At 39.5% G+C, this 18,113-nt stretch overlaps 1 protein-coding gene across 1 annotated transcript in view; it reads left to right on the forward strand.

Annotated features, from left to right (window-relative positions):
* CXADR (CXADR Ig-like cell adhesion molecule) overlaps positions 1-13,997 on the forward strand; it is a 52,007-nt gene extending 38,010 nt beyond the window's left edge. Inside the window, exons 4-7 of the mRNA XM_059065619.2 lie at positions 6,876-7,031; positions 8,000-8,122; positions 8,685-8,823; positions 11,051-13,997. Of these exons, the coding sequence (XP_058921602.1) occupies positions 6,876-7,031; positions 8,000-8,122; positions 8,685-8,823; positions 11,051-11,315 (683 nt within the window). The 3' untranslated portion in view covers positions 11,316-13,997. The remainder of the gene's footprint in view (positions 1-6,875; positions 7,032-7,999; positions 8,123-8,684; positions 8,824-11,050) is intronic.
* The last annotated feature ends 4,116 nt before the right edge of the window (positions 13,998-18,113 follow it).

Below are 18,113 nucleotides of genomic sequence, written 5' to 3' on the forward strand. Positions count from 1 at the left end.
CACATAATTCTAATGTCCTCTAATAGCATAAAACGTAAAGCTACCTTTTGGGGGGGGGCGGGTAGGAAAAATAAGCGACCAACTTCTTTGTGAAGTTCATGAAAGCATTTGAAAGTAAACGAAGGAGTTCTGTGATATGGGAGAAGAACCCGAAAGCAGGAGTTAGGGGATCCAGGCTTTTCCCGTTGTTCTCAGGTTTGCCCTGAGAATTGAATAGAACCTCTCCATGTCCTGGGTCTCAGCCTACATTTTCGAAACATAAAAATAATTATCATTAAATCTCTTTGCAGTCTTATTCAGCTCACAATTGTGACGTGTGCCTTAAGCCTTTTCGAACTGCATTTTCCAAAGAATAAATGAGGTTTCTATGAGGAATAATTGGAGTTTTTAGAACAGAGGAGATGGAACATGGTAGCTGGAATATTGAATTGGTGTAAGGCCTTTAGACCTTAGATAGTCCTTTAACCTCCGTGAGCATCACTGTTTTTCATCCTTAAAGTGAGATTAGACAGGTGGCCACTAAGATGCAGCTCTCCAGGATAGTTAAGAAGGAGATAATGTATAAACTGCTTTATAAACAGTCAAAGCCCGCAGAGTTTGTTATCCTCCTCTAGATTCTGTGGTCATGCACAAGCACTCCTTACCGCTGCAAATTGAGAAACCCTGAAAGGTACTGTTCATAAATATACTTCTAAAATCTTACCGTGGTAGGCTTTACCCAAAAGTACAATGGCTGCCATGGAGAAAATCTCAACTGTCTAGCACTATTCAGTGACAGTAAATTCCCCTGCGACCTAAGGTGTCAGCTTTGGGGGACACTTGGGCAGCCACTTTATGTAGGAAATGCTGGTTGCTGGAATCACCTGCCATACCCCTGGAAATAAGTAATCTGGACAACTCCCCCCCCCACATCAACTTCTACCTTTCGTTCCTTTTTGTTTCAGAAACTGAGCAGAGAGATTAAGTGCATTGGGTTCCAGACTCATCCTGAGTGGCATTCTTTTCTAAAGAATGAATATCAGAGCAGGTAGAGATTAGGTATAAGAATGCGGATTTCTTTGCACCCCAATGGCAACTCCAGGGGTTGTCTTGGTTGGTAAGGCAGTCTTCTGGCCACATCACTGAGGGGGGCACGCAAGGGGGTCCTGGTAAAGGGCACTCCATGCTAAATGGAACTCATTCAGAATATGTCTGTGGTATGAAAGCAAGTGAACCTGAACAAGGAACCAGAAAAAGGAATGTGGTAACATTGGAAATTCTAGCCTTTTGTGTCTACATTCAGCGAACCTGGAGTTGCCTTTCTTTTTTCTAAATATGAAAGCAGATAAAGTTTAATAATTTGTCCGAACTCTTAGCCCAGGCATACCTGGAATTATAACCCTCAGTATATATATCTTCTTGAAGCACTGCTCTCCAGGAAGCATTGAGTTAGGATATATATGAAAATTTAACTAGTTCATGCTGTACCAAGCAGACTTATACATATTTATCAGAATTATTTATTGTGAAATCCCTGTCTGATGGGGACAGGTGCACTGGGAGGAATGCAGTTGGCACATGTTCCCAGAAGAGGTGTGGACAGGCACTGTGTGTGTGTCAGAGGGAGAGAGAGAGAGATCCCTTAGGATCTCTCTGCTGCCTCTCTCTGCTGAGGCAGCAGCCATGACTGTCGCGCAGGAGGGATGGCCTTTTACATTAAACATCACACCCCTGACATCTTATTCCCCAGCCTGGATCTGTGGGAAGCACTGACACAGTAACTCCTTTTGTTAGCTCCGTGGGGCCTCACTGTGGCCAAGCAAACCCCGAAGTCAAATCAGGGAGGGAGAGAAGGATTAAAATGAGGGGTAGGGGAGGATGGATGGGGGCAGTGGTTGCTGAAGGGAAGCGGGGTTGACTAAACCTCTGACCTGGCGAGGCTGTCTCAGAGCCAGAGGAGAATTTCTGTATCTCTTCCGTGTTTCCAGGTGAGTCATGACCACTGTGGGAGAAAACATTAGAAGTTGCACTTGAAAGTGGGAGCTGGACAGAAGCCTAATTTGCTCGCTCTTTTCTGAAAATTCTGCTTAGACAATCTGGAGGAAAGATTAAATAAAGTGCCCTCTAGGGACCAGACTGAGTGGGAGTCCAGTGGAGCTCTTGCTTGGTTCACTCTCAGAGGCTCTGCCTGATACTTTGATTCATTTGTGGGAAACCTGAAGATGCCACCATGGTGTTCACGGAGTAATGAAAGCTCGTTCGGTGAGCCGTGGGCGCCGTGTGGACCGTCAGCTGCTTCGGTGTGAGGGGTGGTATGTTGCTATCCCTCGCTCCATTTCTGGGGCCACCCTGCTCTTTCAGATACACCAGACGTATATGTGGATGCAACTCAGGAAGGAAACTGGGCAGGGGTGATGATAGCAAAGGGAATTGACAGAGGGTTAATATGGTGGCCACACATTACCAGCACCATCCCTGAGACCTCTGAAAAAGCCTATTATTGAGACCTTTCTGGATAAATAGACGGGGTTGTTTTGCAGAGGGGAGCACGCACAGTTAACTTTCCTTCGTGCGTGTATATGGTGCGCTCAGACTGCACCCACATCACAAGAACACGTGGCAACAGCATGTGTGGGGTCTCAGTCAACACTGGGATTTTTTTTCAACTTTTTATTCTGAAATAATTTTAGTCTTACAGAAAAGTTGCAAAAATACCAGAAAGTTCCTGAGAGTATACCCATAACCTAATTTTTCCTAATGTTAACATTTTATAAAATCGTAGTACAACTACCAAAAGCAAGAGATTAATGTTGGGACAATAATATTAACTAGGGCTTCCTTGAGAGGAAGAGTTGGTTGAGAGGCCTCCTGCCGATGCAGGGGACGCGGGTTCGTGCTCTGGTCCGGGAAGATCCCACATGTCGTGGAGTGGCTGGGCCCGTGAGCCATGGCTGCTGAGCCTGTGCTCCGCAACGGGAGAGGCCACAACAGTGAGAGAGGCCCGCGTACCACACACAAAAAATTTAATTTAATAATAATAATAATATTAACTAAACTACAGGACTAATTTGAATTTCACAGCTTCCTGTTAATGCCTTCTTGTGCTGGGGTCAAATCTAAGATCCCTGCTGCATTGACATCTGTAGTCTCCAGTTAATGTCAGGGGGCACATGGTGTCGTCTTATTGTTAACCATGATCACTTGGTTTTAGTTTTATCTGATAGGTTTCTCCGCTATAAAATTACTACTTTTCCCTCTGGGATTAAAAAATAATCCCATGTTGGTGGGAATGTAAATTGATACAACCACTATGGAGAACAGTATGGAGGTTCCTTAAAAAACTAAAAATAGAACCACCATACGACCCAGCAATCCCACTACTGGGCATATATATACCCTGAGAAAACCATAATTCAAAAAGAGTCATGTACCACAGGGTTCACTGCAGCAGTATTTACAATAGCCAGGACATGGAAGCAACGTAAGTGTCCATCAACAGATGAATGGATAAAGAAGATGTGGCACATATATACAGTGGAATATTACTTGGCCATAAAAAGAAATGGAATTGAGTTATTTGTATGAGGTGGATGGACGTAGAGTCTGTCATACAGAGTGAAGTAAGTCAGAAAGGGAAAAACAAATACCATATGCCAAGACATATATATGGAATCTTAAAAAAAAAGAAATGGTTCTGAAGAACCTAGGGATAGGACAGGAATAAAGACGCAGACACAGAGAATGGACTTAAGGACACAGGAAGGGGGAAGGGTAGGCTGGGACGAAGTGAGAGAATAACATGGACATATATACACTACCAAATGTAAAATAGATAGCTAGTGGGAAGCAGCCACATAGCACAGGGAGATCAGCTCGCTGCTTTGTGACCACCTAGAGGGGTGGGATAGGGAGGGTGGGAGGGAGACGCAAGAGGGAGGGGATATGGGGAAATATGTATACAAATAGCTGATTCACTTTGTTATACAGCAGAAACTAACACACCATTGTAAAGCAATTATACTCTAATAAAGATGTTTTTTAAAAAAATCCCAGTGGGGGAGCCACTTTAACACTATGCAAATATCTTGTTTCCTCAAACTTTTGCCCATTGATTTTTAGCATCTATGCATGGATTTTGCCAGGAGTCGAGGTATTTTGAACTAAGCAAAAATATTCCTGTATGGATGACATGATGGTCAAAGCATATTCTGTCCTAAATAGAGATTTAGAGTGTTTCCTACAGACTGAGGCAGTGAGCCACTAGCATGGAGGGATGATGGTATAATAGACAGATGGAGCTCAGCATTGCTAGATCGGTGGGACACTGACCGAATACAAGTTGACGGCCACGTACCCTTAACTGAGAAGGACTTTTTATTAGCTCTGCTAATGATCGTGGTGGCAAATGTTCTGAGGACAATAGCTAGATATCCTGGAGCCCCAGACCAAAGAAACATTAGCGGGTAAGACTTTATTTGTGTTCCTTTTGTGGTTTCATCTTTCTTTCAATTCAGCTAAGTGCCGTGGATTACGAGTTCATCTTCCCGGCTTTATAATGGTGGGGCTGGCATGCAAAAGACTTGTGCTTTCTCCACCCAGCGGAAAGCAGGCAGCCGCTCCTAAGCACCGCTCAGAACCCGTGCTGGTAAAAATCTCGTTCTGCTGTGCAATAGAGTATGTTGAAATCTCAAACTCAGTGGGACCCTGATTGCCTGAGCAGCCACTTTAAACAGCTGCCTGTTATTGGATATGTTTGGGGAGGGGACATTTTTCAGTAGAAAAGAAGAAGGGTAAGGGTTAGAACTCTGTATTACCAATAGAAGTTCGATGTCCAAAGCATTGCTTCAGCATCTCACTCACTGCTAGTTTGTGTACTAAAGGATTTACTGGTAGTTTGAAGAAATGGAGAACAAGGCTCATCTTGTTGAAGACTCAGAGGATGAAATAATGTGCAAAACTGATTCAAGAGTCCAGTTGATGTAATGTCCAGGGCAACTGATCAATCAATCTGAAAAAGAAAGAGATTTGCTTAGGAAAGTCAACAATGCAGTGAAACGCATCTGTTGATCCTTACTAAAAAGTATAAGTTGTAACAAAGGGGAGAAATGCAATTAAATTTAAGAATTACCAGGAAATGTGTGAAGTGAGATCATGATTGACAGCCTTAGGTAAAGATGCCCCACTGCATATGACAGACCCTGTCAGCCAGATTTGGAAAACAGTTTGACACTTTCTTAAACATTTACTTACCTGGTATGAAAAAGGAAAACATGTACCAGTATTTACAAGCAGTGTTGTTCAAACTGTTCACGTAGTGCCACACTGTAAAACCCATTCACATTTATTCTTAGTAGTGAAAGAATAAAAGCCTACCCAGCACTTGAAAGAATGAAAATCAGAAAAACAGAAGAAAAGCAGTCCTGCCATTTATCAGACTGGGAGGAGAGATGCACATAGAGCCAGGTACAGGGTTTATGGGGAATGTTGCTCTCCCCCAAGGTCGTGGAATGCTGGGAAACGCTGCTGTCTCTTCATTGTTGCCTCCAGACCCACTTTGCACTGCTCATCCTTTGCTGGGGGTACTCTGGTTGCTAAATGGCCCTCGTCACCCGTTTAATCCCCGCTTCTCCTAATCCTGCCTCAGAAATGGCATCAGATTCAGAACTGATCTCTGCCTCTAGAAGACTCTTCTCAGAACCTTCAGAATTCCTCTCTCCCTTGTCACAGCTCCTCATAGCGCCTCCTCGCCAGTCAGTCTGATTTCCACAGACTTCACACCTGCTCCTGGCCAGTTTAGCTAATTAGGCTTTAACAGGAGCCCCAAGACAGAAAACAGCGTGCGTCAATACCTGAATGAAGAAGCAATGGGATACAACTCAGTAGTAAGAAAGAACGGACTACTGATAATATATACAGCAACATAGATCAATTGGATCAGTCTTAAAAAGGCCTTACGGTGAATAAAAGAAGCAAAAGTGCATACTGTATTTTTCCATTTATAGGACTCACGAAGAAGCAGAACTAATCTATAGCAATAGAAGTCTGATCAGCGGCTGTCTGGGACCCGGGTTGTGCAATGAGATCAACTGCAGTCAGCTGGAGGGAAATTGCTTGGGAGAGGATTGGAGTGGTGCTTAGTGTTGAAAGTGATCAGCTCACATGACTAAAATGTGTTAACTTTATTGTATGTGTATTAGGCCTTAATGCAGTTCAACAAGAGAGTATGAACTGCCACGGTGTTAACCGAGCGTTGACGTGGGTTTCACATAATGGAGTTAGCAGCTGCTCTAAGTGGTTACCCCGGAGAGACCTGGAATATAACCTCAGATCTGGCTTTTTATAACACTGCTCTCTGGGTGGTTTTGGATTGCTGTAAATGTGGAAAATAAGCGGTCCTTCCTGTACTAAGGAATTGTCCCTCTTAACAGCATAATGTATCGTCAACCCCCTGATTGTTGGGTTAACAGCACACAGAGAGTGATGTGACAGTGCACGTACTCCCAGAGGGCAACATGTCAAGCTCCAAGTAGAAGAATAGGTTAGGAATGGGGGGTGGGGGGAAGAAGCCTCCTTGGGTCTGAAGTAGCCCAGCGCGCATCATCCTTGCCTTTTTCACACGTGCCCCGTGGGATGGAGGGGCACAGAGCCGCACCTGAGACGCTGCCTGGCCGTGTGCAGTGGCTGCTTGCCTGAGTTCATTCTTGCCTGTTTTGTGCTGGATCAAGCTGAGTGAACTGGCGTGGTAACCTGCTGTAGTCGTTCAGTCTTGTGCACTCTGAACCCAGGACCCCCTGCTGTTGAGTTAGTGGTTGTGCGACAGGCTGTGTGTTTTAAGTAATCATGAGAAACACACATTCCGTTCTCCTATAAAGTTATAACTTATTTTCTTTTCTCAGTTAAGCCTTCAGGTACAAGATGTTACATTGATGGATCAGAAGAAATTGGAAGTGACTTTAAACTAAAATGTGAACCAAAAGAAGGTTCGCTCCCATTACGATACGAATGGCAAAAACTGTCCAACTCGCAGAAACTGCCCACCTCGTGGTTACCAGGTACCGCTGATTATGCACTTTGAATCGTGTGCCGTTGATTTGGCCTTAAGTCTAGTAGGGTTTGTGCACGTAAGTGTGTATTTTTTAATCCCCAGATACCTTCCCTTTTCTAGACAGAACAAACAGGATTCTGTGGGAATTAGTCAGTGTTTTATAACGACAACTCGCTGTCATGTAGTATAAGTGAAGACATATTTTTATAATGATCCCCATTTAGGATATTATAATTGGTTTCTTTGTTGTGTATTTTTTTAATTGATGGTGATATTGATGGAAACTGTTCATTATCATGAATTAGTGGTTAAGTTACAGCAAGAGTTGGATCTTGAGTGTTTTGCCTGGATTCGTGTTGAAGGTACGGTTATTTAACCATGGCATGTCTGTTAAGACAACAGAACAACAGCTGTGACTAACCCCAAAGATTCAAATTGGTTAAATCTGATTACTCACCTGTATGTTATAATTAACCTGTTATTCAAACTGGTTACCGTGCTCCACCCTCCTCCCTCCCACCCCACCCCGCTCTTAAGCAGGATCTCTCTCCACCTCTGTTTTTCAAACTAAGAGGCTGAACAAAACAACCCCCACTAACTTTCTTTTATGTTTCTTCTTTCTGGGCGGGGGGGGGGGGGAATGAAATACATTTTGTAAATCTTACTTCTGCACCTAAGAGCCTTTGTGGCACAGAATGTTTTTTATAATTAACGTGGCTCTGCTTCAGCAGAGGCTCTCTTTGCCTGGCTGGGAGGGGTCATGATTACCTTGGCTTTGACATAAATGAACTAGAGGCACAGTCGTTTGCATCCTGGAGACATGCACGTGTCTTGCCAAGTTCGTTCTGTATGTAGCTTCAGTTTGTCTCACATTTACCTGGATTGTCAACCAAGTAGAGTTTGCCTTTACTAAAAACTCAGCAATATGTTACTATAAGCATGGGTCTTGCTCCCTTACCCCCTTTCTTCTCATAGAAATGACTTCACCTGTTATATCCGTAAAAAATGCCACTACCGAATACTCTGGGACATACAGTTGTACGGTCAAAAACAGAGTGGGCTCTGATCAATGCCTGCTACGCCTGGATGTTGTTCCTCGTAAGTTATCCTCTTTCTGCTGTGATAGCTGTTACCTTTATACAGCCTCCTTTGGTTCCATCAGTGAGCGTGGGTCTGAAGAGCAAGGCGATGCTAACTTTGAGGGAAGCACTCTGTGGCGCGGTTGCTAGCTTTTCTAAGTCACGGAAGGAAAAAAAGTACTACATTTTATTCGTAACACCTTCTTCATTATTGTAGTGACATTACAGAGGCAAGAGTTGTCAAATTGACTCTTGTACCATATTTAGCCAATGTAAGTGAGGACAGGCTTGTTAGAACATTCTTATATGCCACCCAAGATAGCTGTGAATATTAAATCTTTTAGAGTGGTTTTACTGTTTTCATCCTTGAAATAGCTTACACAGTTCAGAAGAAAGTTCTTTTAGTGGATTTTCCCTTAGACCAGAAAAAGCTGACTAATTTGTCTTGTAATGTTAGTACATGCGATGAAATCAGTGTCATCGTGTATCCTCACCTTCAGTATGACTAGATGGAAGTTTTTTTGTTTGTTTGTTTTGCTCTTTTTAATATTAATTATTTTCTGATTAACATTTTATTCTAGCGTCAAATAGAGCTGCGACCATCGCAGGAGCCGTTATAGGGATTTTGCTTGCGCTAGTGCTCATTGGTCTTATCGTCTTTTGCTGTCGTAAAAAGCGCAGAGAAGAAAAATACGAAAAGGAGGTTCATCATGATATCAGGTAATTAAGTGGCACAGGAGTTGATTGATGTATACTCAATTTATTATGTCACTAAAGCGTCAATTCTCTTAACCATCTGAAGCATTTGGCCCTATGAGACTTGGATGGAAGCTATAGCTCTTCCCCTCAACACATTTGAAAGCTTTTACTTATTTCAAGTGTGTGGAGCCAACCAACCTACATTGTGCCCTCCTCCTCCGTTTCGGGCTCTACGTTAAGAACCGCTGCAAAATGCTCTTCTCAAGACTGTCTGCCTTCTCCCAATAAAGTACGGGCATGCACAGCAAAGGAAACCATAAACAAGATGAAAAGACAACCCTCAGTAGGGGAGAAAATATTTGCAAATGAAGCAACCGACAAAAGATTAATCTCCAAAATATACAAAAGCTCATGCAGCTCAATATCAAAAAAAAACAAACAGCCCAATCCAGTAATAGGCAGAAGACCTAAATAGACATTTCTCCAAAGAAGATATACAGATTGCCAACAAATACATGAAAAGATGCTCGACATCACTAATCATTAGAGAAATGCAAATCAAAACCACAATGAGGTATCACCTCACACCGGTCAGAATGGCCATCATCAAAAAACTCTAGAAACAATAAATGCTGGAGAGGGTGTGGAGAAAAGGGAACCCTCTTGCACTGCTGGTGGGAATGTAAATTGGTACAGCCACTATGGAGAACAGTATGGAGGTGCCTTAAAAAACTAAAACTAGAACTACCATACGACCCAGCAATCCCACTACTGGGCATATACCCTGAGAAAACCGTAATTCAAAAAGAGTCATGTACCAAAATATTCATTGCATCTCTCTTTACAATAACCAGGACATCGAAGCAACCTAAGTGTCCATCAACAGATGAATGGATAAAGAAGATGTTGCACATATATACAATGGAATATTGCTCAGCCATAAAAAGAAACGAAATTGAGTTATTTATAGTGAGGTGGATGGACCTAGAGTCTGTCTGTCATACAGAGTGAAGCAAGTCAGAAAGAGAAAAACATGCTGTGTGCTAACACATATATGTGGAAAAACAACAACAACAAAACGCTTCTGAAGAACGTAGGGGCCGGACAGGAATAAGGACGCAGACGTAGAGAATGGACTTGAGGACATGGAGGGGGAAGGGTAAGCTGGGAGGAAGTGAGAGAGTAGCATGGGCATATATACACTACCAAATACAAGATAGCTAGTAGGAAGCAGCCGCATAGCACAGGGAGATTAGCTCGGTGCTTTGTGACCACCTAGAGGAGTGGGACAGGGAGGGTGGGAGGGAGGCTCAAGAGGGAGAAGATATGGGGATATATATATATACATATAGCTGATTCCCTTTGTTGTACAGCAGAAACTAACATAACGTTGTAAAGCAATTATACTCCAATAAAGATGTGAAAGAAAAAACAAGTACAGGCATAAAGTTTTCAAAAAATGGAGATGTTAAGGTTTGGGTTTTTTTTTTTTTTTTTTTTAAAGATCTGATTATATCAAGTGACATAGGTAGTTAATAGAACTATGGGTAATGTGATTTTATTTTTTAAAAAAAATATTCTAAACCAGTAGATCTTAACTAGAAGTGAACATTGGATTTAGAACTTGTAAAAATAATAACATATGACCAAAGTAACACCCAGAAAATTGACATTTGGTGGGTCTGGGCACTTTTATTTTTTAAATGCACAGAAGTAGCTCAGATATATATTCTATGTCAGTGCTTAGTGTGAAAATTCTTATGCCTAATTCTCAGTTTTTGCAAACTTCAATCTGCTAAGTTTTCAGCTAAAGTCTTAGACGAGTGACTTTCATAATAAAAAGGATATTTTGTCTTGTTCTTTTTTTGGGTAGAAATATCTGCAGGTGTTAGTTAGTGCTTTATTGACTGTAGTGTTACATGACTGTAACCAGGTTATCTTGATCAGTGATACTAGAATATGAAAAGATTTGAAGTTTGTTCTTTGTAAGACAGCATTATAGAATCGCACAGTTTTGTAAAAAACACATTTCACTGTGTGTGAAGATAGAAACTGTAAATGATAAATTTGGGACAGATACACAGTTCATGACATTATGCCTTATTGTGCTTGTTTTTTGTGTGTCACACGCGATTTTATGTACTTAATGCTTAAATGGAGGCTCTTCCCTACCCATGATTCATAGCTTACATATTGTAGGTTTTTAGAGATTTGTTCTTTGAACGTGTGTTGGGATCTTTATTTCTAGGGAAGATGTTCCTCCTCCAAAGAGCCGTACGTCCACTGCCAGAAGCTACCTCGGCAGCAATCACTCATCCCTGGGATCCATGTCCCCTTCCAACATGGAAGGGTATTCCAAGGCTCAGTATAACCAAGTGCCAAGCGAAGACTTTGAACGTGACCCTCAGAGTCCGACTCTCCCAACTGCTAAGGTAGCTGCCCCTAATCTCAGTAGGATGGGAGCGGTGCCCGTGATGATTCCAGCACAGAGCAAGGACGGGTCCATAGTGTAGAGCCTCTGTACCCTTCATCTGTGCTCTCCTCTTGAGATGTGAACACCTGTTTTAATTTTTGCTACCAGCCTCAAAAATATATATATATATATATATATATATAAAGTTAACCAAAAACTGTAAGAATAATACTTCAAAAAGTTTTGTTTGGTTATACTGAAATAGTAAAGGCATTAAAGTTCTAAGGACAAATTCACCATCTAAATAATATTTCCTTTAAGAGCTTGACTTTATAGGTTTCTGACTATCAATACTTAAGTCAGGTGTGGCACTTTGAATATGAGATCATAGGTGAAGAAATAAATTGGTGAACTTACATGCATACCAAGTTGATACTTGAATCATCTGAAAGTGGTACTTTGTAATTTCTGTTATTTTTATATTGCTTTTTTCAATTAACTTATGACCCAGTAGTGTCCCCACCCCACCCCCTGCCAAAATTGGTAAAGAAAGATTCATGGCAAAAATACTTAATGTAGATTTATGTTTGTTCTTGTTTTTGCTTCTTTGAAAACTCTAAATGTGTTTGAAGAGTCTCTAATAACTAGAAAACACTACTAGAAGTCACTAGTTCTGAGTAATTCGTAAACCTTGTATATGAAATGGCTTAAGTATTTAATTGCTAGATTGCTGTTGGCAGCAGGGACATATAAGCTCTTTTGTATGCTAAAATAAAGGAGCATTTATCTGATTCATTTAGAAAATGTGTTGTCAGCTACATATAGCGATGATGCTAGTGGCGGAGTTGTGAGGATGAATTTTGTTGATGTTCCAATGCCCTGAGGCCTGTGGTGGTCTTCAGAACAGTGACCTGCTATCAAGGAAGTGTAGAATTTTGCAATTCCCAAGAAAATGCTGGTCCTCCACTTTAGGTGATAGTTTTCTAAAAAGAAAAAATGATAAAATTATAACTCATTTATTATTTGACAATTACAGGCTGTAATTTCGTAATTATTGGTTCTAAATTTAAATTTTTTTTTCCTGGTTCAGTGTTTTGTTTTTGTGATGGTGTTGTACATTATATGTTCTAGAAATGTAATCTTAAATTACCCTCTTGAATGCAGTTCCTGGAGGATATTTTCTTCATAGACTTAGAATGATGAAATACACTTTAAACTAGTAAGTGTCCTCTATCATTTCTGTGTTTCAGACTTGGGAGGATGTACAGTTGCTATTGTATGGCCAGCATGTCTTGTGTAGTTGCAGAAAATTAAGCTGAGCTTTGAAAAGTTTGTCTTAGTTTTGTGGAAGTGACTTAATCTTTAAAAAAAAAAAAAAAAGAAGAAGAGAAATGAAAGGAAAAGGAATAAAAGGAATACTCCTACCTGCCAAATGTGTTAAGTACTGTTTTAGTAGATGAAAGTGAATTTATTGTACTTTCCTTAAGATTGTGAGGGAGTGTGGATTGAGTAGAATGAGCTACCAGTTTCTTTATAGTAATACGGTCTGCAGTAAATTATTTCACTAGCTCTGAAACCTTTTCCCTAGATTTTAGTAGGGAGTTGGTTTCTGTTCATCTCTTTGGGTGCTGTGGTGGTAAATGCTACATTATAAATTAATGTTGGCATGAATTTATGATTAGGCAGAGTATTGTATACACTTTTTAATGGTAAATTGAAGCTGAATGTGTAATGGATTCGTGTATAGTTTTACATATTTGGAAGCATTTTACAAATAGGTTTTTAACATTACATAATATTGCTTTTACTCTGGTGTTAACGTTTTCATCTGTGCCTTTTGGGTAATTTAGTTTTTATTATGAATTTCTGGTGCCTATGAGCTAGCTATCGCCTGAAAGGTGCTTAGAGGTGAAGGTACTGTTCCTAAAAATGCATCACTGTGATACCTTTCTATCCTCATACTTTCAGTCTTGCCTCTTTTCTGATCTTTTTGGATGCAAGTTAACTGATTGTGTTACTCATAAAGTTTTTAAAATTTCAACATCCCCTACACTCTTTTGACTGTGTTTCTGATTTTATAATAATAACTATTTTTGAATACCAGGCCTCTGGTCTGTTTCATATGAATACAATTTATAAGATATTATTAAAATAAATAGCAGAGCACAGACATTACTGATAAAAATTTTGGTCCTCTCTAGTCCCAGTTTTCATATAATGAAAATTATGCTATCAATCAAAGTAGAAATTACTACAAAAGGTGGACATATGTAAGGCTTTCCTTCCCTTAGACTTTGTAGTTAGTCTAGGATTTGGTTATAAGTAAATCAGAATCTCTTCCAGAAATGCTTCCTTCCAGTTCAGGGCCATTACCACCTACAGCCTGAGAAAGGAGCTTGGAAAAAAAAAAACTACTGTTGTGACCTGAAGAGACCTACTGGATGTGGTTGAGTTTAGAGGACAGAACTCAGTTTTAGGTTTATGTCTCCAGCTACTCATTGTAAATTTCAGTGAATCCAAAAGTCAAATAGTACTGATAACTTCCTAAATAATTCTCAGTGGTAGTTTCTGGTGAACTAGAGATCAAGTATTTGTTCTAGAATTATTATTGGTAATCATCAAGCAAGTCAACAAAAAAATGTTATTCAAGCATTTCCACTAGAAGCCAAACATCAGTCAAGGACGGCACTGAACCTTCGAAGCAAAACTCTTCCATTCTACTTTATACCTAAGAGACTTGACACCATCTTTCTGAGTTATGCAGGATTAACTTCAAAAGAAATATCGTAGAGGATGTAATTCTGTGCTTTGAATATGTAGATTACAGGTTTCTTTCTCTTATGGCAACCTTACTAATATTTCCCTGTTAGAAGACCAAAAACAAAAACCTTATTGATAAACGGGCCAAATAACTTTATTTAAATTTGGGCTTTCTGCCGGGAAGTTGTTACAATGGAAACACAGACTGTGTCTTAGGGGGAGGTTAATTCAATAAACACAATTAGATTATTGGTATGAATTAATACCTGGTTTTTATTAAAAAGGCAATTTTTAGGATTGAGTTCTGGAAATTTGGAGCAAGTGAAGGGGCAAATAAACATTTTGATTAAATATGAAAAGAACTCATTGCATGAAGTTGGATGTCAAATTCTGTAATGTATGGCTTCTTAACTATTCTCTGTCTTTCTGTGTGTGTGCAGCATGTAAATCTGAAATTATATGAATGTTTAAAGTTTTTTTTTCTAATCTTGTTTCATCTCCACAGTGTTTAGGGCTTTCAGATGCCTTATTCCAGTGTGAACAGAAAAAGTCCTTATTTTTTGTGGTTACTGCTTTGATGTGTCATGTAAGGAGTGGTTTGTAGAAAATGTTGGCATAATTTTAACTTTTTAGTGGCTTGTGACATTATATATTATACATATGTATATATATCTTTATAATATTCCTGTGTTTAGTAGTATAAATGTTCTGGGCAAGTTTTAATATTTCAAATGCCTTTGAATATTCTTGCAATAAAGGCAACTTGTTCTGTAGTTAGATTTTTTTTTTTTTACTCATTTGACACTAAAATGGTCTATAACTGAGCACAAATTCTACCTAATAGAAGCAGGAAAGAATAATAAATAAATTGGTGAATTGTGGTTCTGTTTATCTTATGGATGGTAACACCAGCAAATATTTGCTGCATTTGGCTTCTCACTGTTCATTAAAATCCAGTTTTACAAAATACCCTATTTTGTAATTTCAGAGTGTGGTGTGAATATCAGTTGGATTTGGTTTTGACCCTGAACACTAAAAGCTCCAAAGAACTCTGTTTTCTACTAGCTTAATGACACAAGTGTTAAGAGAACCACAGTTCACTGATACACTGATTTTCATCCCTAACTGAATTTCTGTGACAAATACACTTATACTACTGAGAAGTAATATTTTGATACTTCACATATGCAAATAGAGAATTGATAGTGTCCGTTTCAAAAATGATTTTTTTGTATTTCAAGTTTCTGGCTTAAATATCCAATGGTGCAGATTTTGAAATTTGTAAGAACAAAATTTGGTTTTAAAAAAAGCCAAAAACTTGCTCTGGTTTTGTGACCTTGTGTAGCTTAAAAAAAAAATAAAATCAAGAAAGCAGTTTTCTGCCTCATGGTGTGGCTTCATTGTGCCTTTTATTAAAAAATGTCCTCTTTATAAAGCTTCATTATACTGTTCCTCCCTGCTTTTCTGAGCCAGGGTTTCCTTTTCCCCTCTCCTTTGCACCTTTTATTAAACAAAGTAAAGATCAGAACAGTAACATCAATGAAAACATATCAAACATATTTATAGAAACTTCTCCAGTCCTGTGCATCTATATGACAGTAAATAACAATGTATTTGGGGTTGAAACCTCCAAAGTTCTGTTATCGTATCACAATTTACAGTGTAAATTCAAGAGTTTTTCAGGTGAATTAAAATGCGCGTACATATATATATTAAATACACACACATCTAGTTATAATTTAAAGCTATTTTCATTGACTCTAAATGTTGATTTCAGAAAAAAAACAGGATGGGGTGTTAGCAGTGCTTTTGTAAGAAGGTATTTTGAGGAATATCTTGTTTATACTACAGTTTCTCAACCTTGGCACTTTTAACATTTTGGGAAGGATGATTCTTGGTTGTGGGAGACCATCCTGTGCATTGCAGAGTGTTTTGTAGCATCACTGGCCTTTACCCACTAGGTGCCAGCAGCTCTTGCCCTCCTTACCCCACATGTGACAACCAAAAATGTCTCCAGTGTTGCCAAATAGCCACTGCGGTGGGGGGCAGAACTGCTCCTAGTTGAGAACCAGTGGTTTATACTAACGTGAAGTTTTGTACTTGGAGGTTAAAAGAAGAGTATAGGCTTTGGAGTCAGACGTATCTGAATACCACTTATTACTAGATGCTTTACTTAGCTTCGGTTTCCTGGTGCTTAAAATGGGGATAAAAATACCTACATCACAGGGGGTGTTGGAGGATTTTGAAGGGATAGAATTGATATAATGAAAATTCTTTGCATTTGTCCCTGTTTGCTGGGATGCTGATAGTGGTACACAGATTTTCAAAGAATCAAGATTACAATAAAATATGCTAACAAACTACTAAGTATAATGTAATGCCTTTAATTTAGATCATATTTTAATCATGAAGTTCTAAAGGCCAGATCATATTTCTGGTTAATTAAGTACCAAATGGCAAAACTGTTGAAATTGAGTCAAAATTGAATATAAAACAATCTGTTGTTAAATATTGATAAAAAATGGTTTTAAGTCTATGTCATAAATAAATGTAGTTTCTAAATGCAGTAAAGGCAGCTGAAAAGATCAGGAAGACAGTGCTAGGAATTCGGCTCGGTATTTCTTGCTGATATTTCTGCAGTATAAATCAAATGGGATTTGTTGTTTTGTTACTTAAATGATGTTTCTAAATTTTATAACTATTTTTAGGGGAAAAAATTGTCCTAAGGTAACTGCAGAAAAAGTAGAATTTCTGAAGTTAATGAAGAACTGAGAAATAAGTTTCAGTCTAGTTAATCAAGGGCTTGATCAGTATGCTTCTCGTTTCACTGCTGAGCTAGGAAATTCTAACTCTAATGGAGAATGAGAGAGGTGGGAGGAGATACAGGAAATTACAGAGGGAAAACCTGATGTCAGCCCTCAACAAAGTGCTAGAAGCCGTCGTGATCTTGTCTTTCCCCAAGTCATTCATTGTCCACAGTCCTAGTGGATTAGTTGTTTTAAAATGGCAGTCTGATCATATTAAAAACCAGATCATCTTAACCTGACACAAACGATCTCTGATGACCATTCTATTTCTCTGTGGTTTATTTTTTACACACCTCTAGGTGCACCTTTGTGATAGTCATACTCCATAGCAAAGGGGCCGTGGTCTCATACCTTTGTGAACATGCAATTTCCTCAGCCAGAGAGGAACCCATCCTTGTTTACCTGCCCAGGGCCCTGCAAGTGTCAGTCCAAACTCTGTCTCCTTGGAATCATTTTTCCTATTCTTACCCCTGCCCCTCACTCAAGTTAAATTAGGGGTGCATCTGGGCCCTCTACATTGCCAGTATGAGTCTTTATGGCACAAAAACATTTTTGCATTCTAATTATTTAACATTCTTAATAGACCTCCTTGATGAGTTTGAAGCTGGTTCATTCACCTTTATCCCCAGTTCCTAACTCTGACTTGCATATTGCTCAGTAAATGCTGAATGAATTTTTAGAAGGGAAGTTATGGGCATCAGGAGCCAAGTGTGCATTTATCAAGTGTGCGTCATGTGTTCTGCAAGGCAGCGGGCCTGGTTTCTTCCAAGAAGGCAGTGTCAAGAGAAAAAGGGTGAATGTGTAGGCGGGTAAGGGAAAATTCTGCACAGGGCTTAAGAAGTTAACTTGTACAGATAAAGACTGGGTGACCTGACTCAATAGGACCCAACACAAACAAACCTAATGATTATACAAACCTAGAGAAGTGGAGAAGCATTGGAGAAATAAGCTTCTAAAATCCTCCTCAGAGATTCTGAGTAGGTTTGGGGTAAGATCAGTGGCTGTTTCTCTCCCAGGTTATTTCAATAATCATCCAAACTTGGGAACCTCTGAATTGTTTAGGAAACTATGTAGATGACTGGTGTCCATGCTAAATCACTAGTAGGTAGAATGTTTTTTCTTGGACCTCACAAACTTTCAGAAATATTTGAGTACACCTTTAGTAAGGCCAAAAAACTTACATGCTTAGATATCATTGCCTAATTTGAATATAGTAATATTTCAGAATTTTTAGGGAGACCTACTTAGATAGATAAAACCATATCTTGGAAGATTTTAATTTTTAAAAAATGACATAATGTTAGTTGTTTTCAAGTCTTTTAAAATGATTA

This window comes from Kogia breviceps, chromosome 5, assembly GCF_026419965.1.
Source record: "Kogia breviceps isolate mKogBre1 chromosome 5, mKogBre1 haplotype 1, whole genome shotgun sequence".
Classification (NCBI taxonomy): Eukaryota; Metazoa; Chordata; class Mammalia; order Artiodactyla; family Physeteridae; genus Kogia; species Kogia breviceps.